The sequence below is a fragment of the Rhinopithecus bieti genome, unplaced genomic scaffold (assembly GCF_001698545.2).
Source record: "Rhinopithecus bieti isolate Rb0 unplaced genomic scaffold, ASM169854v2 scaffold_31823, whole genome shotgun sequence".
In the NCBI taxonomy this organism is placed as follows: domain Eukaryota; kingdom Metazoa; phylum Chordata; class Mammalia; order Primates; family Cercopithecidae; genus Rhinopithecus; species Rhinopithecus bieti.
The window spans coordinates 362793-373884 of NW_016814121.1; the positions used below are offsets into that span (position 1 = coordinate 362793).

Consider the following 11092-nt stretch of genomic DNA (forward strand, 5'->3'; position numbering starts at 1 on the left):
AATGGAAGTTTAATTTGCTGGCTTTTATCTGCTCTGTTATTCCTGGTCAATCTTGAGAGCAACTAAATATCAATGATTGAGTTTTTTTCTTTTTTTTTTTCTTTTGAGACGGAGTCTTGCTCTATCGCCCAGGCTGGAGTGCAGTGGGGCAATCTCGGCTCACTCAAGCTCCGCCTCCTGGGTTCAAGCAACTCCGTGCCTCAGCCTCCCAAGGACCTGGGATTACAGACTTGCGCTGCCACGCCTGGCTAATTTTTGTATTTTTAGAATAGACAGAACTTAACCGTGTTGGCTAGACTGGTCTGGAATTCCTGACCTCAGGTAATCCACCCGCCTCAGCCTCCCAAAATGCTGGCATTACAGGCATGAGCCACCATGCCCGGCCTAATGATTGATTTTCTTATCTACATTTCTGCAGAATTTTAATGGCTGAAGAAAGTACACTAGTTTTTTTTCTTTTTTCTTTTTTTTTTTTTCATGAAAAGAGTCATTTATTTGCTCTTCATAAAATGGCTTACTAGTCACGGGAAGGAAAAGTCAGGGTCTTTTGTCCACAACACTAGGAATTACTGTTGTGTTACAGGATGATTCTGTGAACGCCTTTAGAAAAAAACAACCCTGGTCACATCACGACCGTTTTACTGGCTGTGAGACCACCACTGTACTGGCTTCTGTAACATTTCTTGGTTTTCTTTCTAGACCTGAACTAGTTATTTCCTACTTGCCTCCTGGGATGGCTAGTAAAATAAACACTAAAGGTAAGAGGCGACGTGTACTCCGTATCCTATTTGTGTACATTAAGGCACCCTTTATCCGCATCCCTTAGATCATATGGAATCGGCCGATATCTTTGTGGGGCTTGTAGTTGTTTACTTTGCTTTTCAAGGTATTTTGTTTTGTTTTATTTTTATTTATTTATATTATTTATTTATTTATTTTATGAGACAGAATTCTCGCTCTGTTGCTCAGGCCCCTGGAGTGCAGTGGCGCAATCTCGGCTCACTGCAACCTCCGCCTCCGCGATTTCAAAGCCATTCTCCTGCCTCAGCATCCTGAGTAGCTGGGATTACAGGCATGGCCACCACGCCTGGCTAATTTTTGTATTTTTAGTAGACACGGGGTTTACCATGTTGGTCAGACTGGTCTCAAACTCCTGACTCATGATCCACCGCCTCGGGCCTCCCAAAGTGCTGGGATTACAGGCATGAGCCACTGCTCCAGCCTAAGGTTTATTTTATTTATGGACTTACTTTCTTTTTAAAAAAAAAAAAAAATTCCATTGGAAATGTCACATTTGCAATCCTAGTTCATTCATGTTTTCACAGCTTTGTTGTGTGCCCCCTGTGGAGGATTACACTACAAGTTTAATTCTACAGGTTTCTTTGAAAAGAGCCAAACTGTATGAATTTTAATACTCTGCTCTTATAAAGCATCTCCTTCTGTACTTTTTTCCCTACAATATACAAAAGGAAGTCTGTTTATTTTACAGCTTTGCAGTCCCCCAAAAGACCACGAAGTCCTGGGAGTAATTCAAAGGTTCCCGAAATTGAGGTCACTGTGGAAGGTAAGGGCCAGTCCTCGGTATGTTTCTGTTCATTCTCTAGTTTACTGATTGTGTCAGTTCACTAGCTATGGGTTTATACGGATGACATTAGCCAAACTAGCTTTACCTGTGAACAGCTGCCTGTGTTAAAGCTACATTTCTGAATGTTTCTCATTGAAAATTTTTAAACCATTAATAGAAAAAAGATAACATGGATCACATCATAAACTGCTCCCAAGAAAAGCCCTGAAATGCTTTTCCTTTATCATAACAAATAAGGGTGCAGAATCACGTGGAATGTTTTATCTTGTTTTTTCCTCTTCATTTTTTTTCTATTCTTTTAAGGAAAGAAAGTTTCGGGGTGGTTTAAACAGCAGTGCTTTGAATGAAAGTATTTTCTTTTTCTTTTATTTTTTTTTTGGAGACAGAGTCTCGCTCTCTTGCCCAAGGTGGAGCGCAGTGGCACAATCTTGGGTCACCGCAGCCTCTGCCTCCCGGGTTCAAGTGATTCTCCTGCCCCAGCCTCCCAAGTAGCTGGGATTACAGGTGTCCACCACCAAGTCCGGATATTTTTATATCTTTAGTAGAGATGTGGTTTCACCATATTGGCCAGGCTAGTCTCGAACCCCTGACCTCAAGTGAGCCAACACGCCCAACTGGTTCTCATCTTTTCAGGCTCACAGTGTTAAAATACTACATACAATACTAAAGACAATCTCCAACCAACAGTCAAGTATGGATATTTCTTCCATCTCTTCAAAAATGCAGAAGGAAATCACTGCATTAGGATCATTCTCTATATACCAGGTGTCAAGTTTTTAAATAAGAGTTTGCAGTACTGGTGTTGAGTGGCGCAGAAGTCCTCATTTAGTCATCTGGTATCCTTTCAGAGAGCCTGCTTTCTCCTATGACAGCCAACAGGCATCCTTGGGCAACTTACACCCGATTAATTATTTCTGTTAAAAAATGCCAAGAATTAAAAATACATTGAACCCTTTACTTTCCTCCTTCTGGAAAAGATCAGAGGAAGATCTGTCTTATATACAAGATCAGCCTTTCCTGAAGGGCAGATTCAGGTTTATGGGGCCTGGGAGGCTTTAAGAATATAAAATTAGGCCGGGCGCGGTGGCTCAAGCCTGTAATCCCAGCACTTTGGGAGGCCGAGACGGGCGGATCACGAGGTCAGGAGATCGAGACCATCCTGGCTAACATGGTGAAACCCCGTCTCTACTAAAAATACAAAAAACTAGCCGGGCGAGGTGGCGGGCGCCTGTAGTCCCAGCTACTCCGGAGGCTGAGGCAGGAAAATGGCGTAAACCCGGGAGGCGGAGCTTGTAGTGAGCTGAGATCCAGCCACTGCACTCCAGCCTGGGCGACAGAGCAAGACTCCGTCTCAAAAAAAAAAAGAATATAAAATTAGGACCGAGCGCAGTGGCTCTCATACCTGTAATCCCAGCACTTTGGGAGGCCGAGGCAGACGGATCACCTGAGGTTGGGAGATCAAGACCAGCCTGACCAACATGGAGAAACCCCATCTCTACTAAAAATACAAAATTATCTGGGCGTGGTGGCGCATGCCTGTAATCCCATCTACTCAGGAGGCTGAGGCAAGAGAATTGCTTGAAAACAGGAGGCAGAGATTGTGGTGAGCCGAGATTGCACCACTGCACTCCAGCCTGGGCAACAAAAGTGAAACTTTGTATCAAAAAAAAAAAGAAAGGAAAAGAAAATGGGTTTCTGTGGAAATAGAAAATGGTTTCTGTGGAACTTGCAGGATGACAAGAATACCCATTTCAATTTGAACCTAGGTTTGTTTTCTGGCACAGGCTGGACTTGAAGATCGTAACCTAGAGACACTTACGTCATTGAATGTGTGTTGATTATCATTATTTTTACTCTCCTTTAGGCCCTAATAACAACAATCCTCAAACCTCAGCTGTTCGAACCCCTACCCAGACTAATGGTTCTAACGTTCCCTTCAAGCCACGAGGGAGAGAGTTTTCCTTTGGTAAATATGCGTTTTATTTTTCTTTCTTTCATCGTTTTAAATAGAATAAGTTAATCGTGTTTCCTTTTGCCAGGTGAATTGTTCTTATTGGTGAGTCAGTATATATCAGAGGTTAAAGGAATAGCCCATAGAGCCAGGCTGCCTGAGTTCAGATCTGAGTTCAAATCCGATGCCACTCAGGCAGGCGAATGCACCCTGCCTCATTTTCCCTTTGTGCAAAATGGTAATAACATTACTTTCTTTCTCTGAGGTTATTATGAGGATTATAAGTACTGTCATTTGAAGTACTTAGAACCATACCTCGCATGTAGTAGACACTATAAGTTATGAGGGCATTTTGGGGGTTTTCATTTGTTTTTTCTTTATTTCAGCATTTGTTCACTTGTAGTCAACATAAAAGCAATGTACTAAAACAGTTTGCTTATGTATCAGGACTGGAGTAGTTGTCAAGTCATATCCTGGTAAAAGATTATGCGTTTTTTATTTCTTCTTAAAGATGCACAAATAAGGCCGGGCGCGGTGGCTCACGCCTATAATCCCAGCACTTTGGGAGGCCGAGGTGGGCGGATCACCTGAGGTTGGGAGTTCGACACCAGCCTGACCAACATGGAGAAACCCCGTGTCTACTAAAAATACAAAATTAGCCGGGCGTGGTGGTGCATGCCTGTAATCCCAGCTACTCAGGAGGCTGAGGCAGGAGAACTGCTTGAACCTGGGAGGTGGAGGTTGCGGTGAGCAGAGATCGCGCCACTGCACTCCAGCCTGGGTAACGAAAGCGAAACTCTGTCTCAAAAAAACAAAACAAAACAAACAAACAAAAAGATGCACAAATAAGATGAAACATTCCCGTCTGTGAGCGTGTATTGATAAGTACTGTGATAACTATTGCAATTTAACTATCTTATGTTTTATATACAGAGGCCTGGAATGCCAAGATCACGGACCTAAAACAGAAAGTTGAAAATCTCTTCAATGAGAAGTGCGGTAAGTCTATTTTGAAACATTCTTACTGCAGCGCAGGGTGCCTTCATGGGAGTAGAAGGGAGCAGAGGGGGATACTGAGCGTTGGAGTGTCCCTGTCATTGGCAACGCGTGGGTTTTTCGGGCTTGAGTGGCATCATTTCGCCCATGTTCTGTTCTGTGTACGCGTCTGTTTTGCAGGGGAAGCTCTTGGCCTTAAACAAGCCGTGAAGGTGCCGTTCGCATTATTTGAGTCTTTCCCGGAAGACTTTTACGTGGAAGGCTTACCTGAGGGCGTGCCATTCCGAAGACCATCGACTTTTGGCATTCCAAGGCTGGAGAAGATACTCAGAAACAAAGCCAAAATTAAATTCATCATTAAAAAGTAAGGAAATTGGATGAAGTGGGATTAGCATGAGTTGATCGTGTTTGACACTGGGAGATGGGTGTGTGGGTTCATGTTTGTGGCAGGGCTGAATGAGCTCTGGAGTCAGAAAAACTCCTTTTTATGCTGCACTCTTATGTTTAAAACTTTCCGGCCAGGTGCGATGGCTCACGCCTGTAATCCCAGAATTTTGGGAGGCCAAAGTGGGTAGATTACCTGAGGTCAGAAGTTCAAGACCAACCTGGCCAACATGATGAAACCCGTCTCTACTAAAAATACAAAAATCAGCTGGGCGTGGTGGCACGTGCCTGTAATCCCAGCTATTTGGGAGACTGAGGCAGGAGAATAACTCGAACCCGGCAGGCTGAGGTTGCAATGAGCCAAGATCGTGCCATTGCATTCCAGCCTGGGCAGCAAGAGCAAAACTCCATCTCAAAACAAAAAAAAAAAGAAAAGAAAATTTTCCATACGCTGCTAGTAGAAGGGAAGGAGGACTCCAGCTTACCAAAGAGATCAAAAAAAAAAAAAAGAAAGAAATTTTCCTTATGCTGCTACTATAAGGGAAGGAGGACTCCTCCATACTAGAGAGATAACGACTTTTGGTTGCTGAATGTTGTTACTGCTTGATGCTGAGGAATCTCAGCAGCTGTTCAGTTTTCTAAAGTACTTTTATTTCTCCAAATTAATAGAATATTTTTAATTTCTCCTGTTTGCTCGAACATCTGTGGATTAGGCTAACATAATTGAAATAGATAGGAATGGGCCAGGTGCGGCCATAAATCCCAGCACTGTGGGAGGCCAAGGCGGGCAAATCACTTGAGGTCAGGAGTTCGACACCAGCCTGGCCAACATGATGAAAACCCGTCTCTACTTAAAATACAAAAGAAAAAAAGATTAGCCAGGTGTGGTAGCAGTCGCCTGTAATCCCAGCTACTCGAGAGGCTGAGGCAGGAGAATCGCTTGAACCCAGGAGGTGGAGGTTGCAATGAGCCGAGATTGTGCCACTGCACTCCTGCCTGGGTGACAGAGTGAGACTCTGTCTCAAAAAAGAAAAGAAATAAGAATAATTGGAGTTTTATAGTACATGCTAATGCGCATGAATTACTTGAAATCAATTGAAATGAATTTTAGGTTTCATTTACTTGGTGCTAGGCTTAATTTTGAGTCACCCAGGGATGCTCTCAAGCAAAGCTGGCCTTGCCAAGCATAGTGGCCACCTCTTTATTTATTTATTTATTTTGAGACGGAGTCTTGCGCTGTACCCCAGACTGGAGTGCAGTGGTGCGTGATCTAGGCTCACTGCAAATCCCGCCTCCTGGGTTCAAACAATTCTCCTGCCTCGGCCTCCCAAGTAGCTGGGATGATAAGCACGTGCCAGCACGCCCGGTTCATTTTTGTATTTTTAGTAGAGATGGGGTTTCACTATGTTGGTCAGGCTGGTCTCAAATGCCTGACCTCGTGATCTGCCCATCTCAGCCTCCCAAAGTGCTGGGATTACGGGCATGAGCCACCACGCCTGGCCAGTGGCCCACCTTTTATACTTTTGGCCAGGTCTGCAGAAGTTTGGCAGCCCCTAAGCCCTCTGCTTCCACTTCCGGAGCAAGAGCCTCAAGTGCTCCTATTTTCACAGCCCATCTTGTGTTTCCATGCTGCGCACGTCGGGCGTTTTCTCTTTCCATCCTGAAGTCTGGTGCTGATTCTTTTCAGCATACATTCTAGCCTTGGAAAGAAGATGCCAATAAAACCAGTGTAGGGGAAGGGCGGTCAATGAGAGGCAGCGATGGATGTTACATTTACAAATGTGGTTTGTGTTCTTGGCTGTGGTTCTTTAGATAACCATGTGATTTCTGTTCTTCATGACTAAGAATTGAATTTAGACTTTACAGAGTTACTGGTTTGTAAATCTTTGAGTTGTTTACATTTTAACGTCAGAGTTTTACTGTTTGATCAGCACATTTTTTTTTCTCTTTTGTCTATAGGCCCGAAATGTTTGAGACGGCGATTAAGGAGAGCACCTCCTCTAAGAGCCCTCCCAGTGAGTGTATTTTCTGTATTTTCATTGCTATAGAACACACGCTCTTAGGCGTGCACCATGCAGCTGTGGTTTACAAACATTGTTTAAAGAATAGCCATTGAGGCCGGGCACGGTGGCTGAAGCCTGTAATCCCAGCACTTTGGGAGGCCGAGACGGGCGGATCACGAGGTCAGGGGATTGAGGCCATCCTGGCTAACACGGTGAAACCCTGTCTCTACTAAAAAATACAAAAAAAAAAAAAACTAGCCGGGCAAGGTGGCGGGTGCCTGTAGTCCTAGCTACTCGGGAGGCTGAGGCAGGAGAATGGCGTAAACCCGGGAGGCGGAGCTTGCAGTGAGCTGAGATCCAGCCACTGCACTCCAACCTGGGCAACAGAGCGAGACTCCGTCTCAAAAAAATAAAATAAAGAATAGCCATGGAGGCCAGGCGTGATGGCTCACACTCGTAATCCCAGCACTTTGGGAGGCCAAGGCGGGTGGATCACCTGAGGTCAGGAGTTCGAGACCAGCTTGGCCAACATGGCAAAACCCTGTCTCTACTAAAAATATAAAAAATTAGCCAGGTGTAGTGGCGGGCGCCTGTAATCCCATCTACTCAGGAGGTTGAGGAGACGGCAGAATCGCTTGATCTTCAGAGGTGGAAGTTGCAGTGAGCCGAGATCGCACCACTGTACTCCAGCCTGGGCAACAGAGCAAGACTCCATCTCAGGAAAAAAAGAAAAAAGAAAAAAAAGGAAAACCCATTCAAAGTTGTAGTTTGGGCTGTTTCAGAGTTTTCAGTTCTTTAATAGTTGGGTGGCTCTGTTTGTGTGTGATGTTCTCCTAAGCACCACCAGGAAGAGAAAAACAGTGAAAAGCAGCCCTTGAGGGGGCGTCATGTCTTCCTGAAATGATGTACCATGGAAAGAAAGAACCTTGAACAGGACTGAGATCAAACAATCTCAGACAGCATGATTATTAGAGATGTTGACCATGTTTTCTACAAATTCTGATTTTAAATTTATATTTTCAGGAAAAATAAATTCATCACCCAACGTTAATACTACTGCCTCAGGTGTAGAAGACCTTAACATCATTCAGGTGACAATTCCAGGTATGATTTCTCTGCTTCCATCATCGTTTGTGGGGGTCTCTTCAGGGCCTCTTGGACTCTCCCAACTAGAGAGGTTTGCTCAGCTCCTCCAGGTACTCGGATACGTTACACATTGCCTGGCGCTCCTCCCAGACCCCTACAGCAGTTGCCTTCCAAATACAGTTGCTCTCCAAACAGCTCCCGCAAGTTTTGGCACTTGGCATGAGCTAAATCCTGTTAACCACACAAATGTGTCTAGTCTGTTCCTTAAAAAGGGTCTATATAAGGCCGGGCACGGTGGTTCATGCCTGTAATCCCAGCACTTTAGGAGGCTGAGGCGGGAGGATCACTTGAGGTCAGGAGTTCAAAACCAGCCTGGCCAACATGGTGAAACCCTGTCTCTACTAAAAATACAAAAAAAAATTAGCCAGGCGTGGTGGTGCGTGGCCGTAATCCCAGCTACTTGGGAGACTGAGGCAGGAGAAATGCTTGAACTCGGGAGGCAGAGATCGCAGTGAGCCAAGATGGTGCCACTGTACTCCAGCCTGGGTGACAGAGCGATACTCCGTCTGGGTAATAAAAAATCTATATAAAACAGCAGGTAAAGGTCTTTATAACAAGAATAAGTTTGTAATATTTTTAGTTAGGCATTATTTTAAACAATTTCAAATTTAATTGAGTTCAAAGTGCTCAAATACTTAAATCATTTAAAAATGGCAAATGCTTGAAAACATTACACAGAGCTCCTATAAATTGGGATTAAAAGTGCATCATTGAGCAGCGGCTTGTACCTGTAGTCCCGGCTACTTGGGAGACTAAGCCAGGAGGATCACTTGAGCCCAAGAGTTCGAGGCCAGTCTGGGCAACATCGTGAGATACCATCTCTTTACCAAAAAAAAAGCAGTATTTAAGTTTTGGGTTTTCTCTGAACTGTTTTAGATGATGATAATGAAAGACTCTCGAAAGTTGAAAAAGCTAGACAGCTAAGAGAACAAGTGAATGACCTCTTTAGTCGGAAATTTGGTAAGTTTTGCATTTGCAAAGTACAGTTGCTATAAGCAAAGAGATGTGTTTCAGTAAGATGTTTTCAGCAGATGATGGTTAGGTGGTTGTAATCCTCCTGTAGAAAAGGAATTAAAATTTAAAAGTAAGTGTTTTGTTTATGCTAAATTTATTTAATAAGATATCATTAGTGTTATATTATTGATTGTCAGTATAAAAGTTCATGAATTTAAGGTTCACCGTCTGGCAGTGTGGCTCACGCTTGTAATCCTAGCATTTTGGGAAGCCGAGGCGGGTGGATTCGTTGAGGCCAGGAGTTCGAGACCAACCTGGCCAGCATGGTGAAACCCTGTCTCTACTAAAAAATACAAAAAGTTAGCCAGGTATGGTGACACATGCCTATAATCCCAGCTACTCAGGAGGCTGTGGCATGAGAACTGCTTGAATCCGGGAGGCAGAGATTGCAGTGAGCTGAGATCAAGCCATTGCACTCCAACCTAGGTGATAGAGTGAGACTCTGTCTCAAAAAAAAATTTTTTTAAGGTTCATGTTTAAATTTGTTTGAAGTGTACAAAGACCTTAGTTAACAGCAGAGACAGTCTTTAAAATAAATGTTGATCTGGTGCTTTTGACAGACTGTTTAAGGCAGTGGGTTAATCGGTGCTGTTGCGCTGTTTGTCTCACTGTCTCTGTAGGTGAAGCCATTGGTATGGGTTTTCCTGTGAAAGTTCCCTACAGGAAAATCACAATTAACCCTGGCTGTGTGGTGGTTGACGGCATGCCCCCGGGGGTGTCCTTCAAAGCCCCCAGCTACCTGGAAATCAGCTCCATGAGAAGGATCTTAGATTCTGCCGAGTTTATCAAATTCACGGTCATTAGGTAAGTGAGAGTTTTCTGCTTAGTCACAGGAACGAATCTGGAGCTCATGAGGCTGACTCATCTAAAATTCAGCCACAGGTAGTCATCGAATCAGGCTTCCTATGCTATGCAATGAACAAATAAATATAACTTGTTTCGTCAGTAGAATGTTAGACGTGCCTCTGCCTAAGCCGACTCTTAATTCTTTGGCAAAGGGTTGGCAAACTAGGACTGTTTGCCAAATTCAGCCTGCCTCCTATTTTTAGACACTTCCTGAAACACAGCTACGCCCGTATTATCCATGGCTACTTTCCTGTCACAGTGAGTAAATAGCTGGGACTGAGACAGCATGGCCTCCAAAGTCTAAAATATTTACTCTCTAGCACTTTATAGAAAAACTTTGGCCAGGCACAGTGGCTCACGCCTGTAATCCCAGCATTTTGGGAGGCCAAGGCAGGCAGATCACCTGAGGTCAGGAGTTCCAGACCAGCCTGGCCAACATGGTGAAATCCTGTCTCTACACAAATACAGCAGTTAGCTGGGCATGATGGTGAGTGCCTGTAGTCCCAGCTACTCGGGAGGCTGAGGCAGGAGAATCGCTTGAACCCAGGAGGTGGAGGTTGTAGTGAGCCAAAATTATGCCATTGCACTCCAGCCTGGGTGACAGAGTGAGACTCTATCTCAAGAAAGAAAGAAAAACTTTGCCAACCTCTGTCTTAGGGCGCCGTGTCACAGGCTTTGGGTCAGACGGATTCAACCTCGCATCAACCATTTGTTAGCCTGGTCACTCTGTTCCTTGTCTGTAAATGAGAGTGACCATTGTTACCATGGAGAGTGTCAGCTCCCTCCCGTAGAGCAGGCATGATGATTGTACTCACCCTCTAACACCATTTGAGCACCACATTCCTTCCTGTGTCCTTGTTACCATAAGAGACGCCCACCTAGGCTGGGTGCGGAGGCTCACACCTGTAATCCCAGCACTTTGGGAGGCCGAGGTGCGCGAATCATGAGGTCAGCAGATCGAGACAATCCTGGCTAACACAGTGAAACCCCGTCTCTACTAAAAATACAACAAATTAGCCAGGCATGGTGGTGCACGCCTGTAGTCCCAGCTACTCAGGAGGCTGAGGCAGGAGAATGGCATGAACCCAGGAGGCGGAGCTTGCAGTGAGCCGAGATCGCGCCACTGCACTCCAGCCTGGGCGACAGAGCGAGACTCCGTCTCAAAAA

At 44.7% G+C, this 11092-nt stretch overlaps 1 protein-coding gene across 1 annotated transcript in view; it reads left to right on the forward strand.

The window, feature by feature from the left end:
• The window catches only part of GTF2I (general transcription factor IIi), a 125248-nt gene that overhangs the window by 108316 nt on the left and 5840 nt on the right, over positions 1-11092 (forward strand). The window contains 10 exon segments of the mRNA XM_017849906.1: positions 700-758; positions 1490-1564; positions 3450-3551; positions 4470-4535; positions 4713-4896; positions 6876-6931; positions 7943-8023; positions 8942-9025; positions 9700-9887; positions 10943-10964. Of these exon segments, the coding sequence (XP_017705395.1) occupies positions 700-758; positions 1490-1564; positions 3450-3551; positions 4470-4535; positions 4713-4896; positions 6876-6931; positions 7943-8023; positions 8942-9025; positions 9700-9887; positions 10943-10964 (917 nt within the window).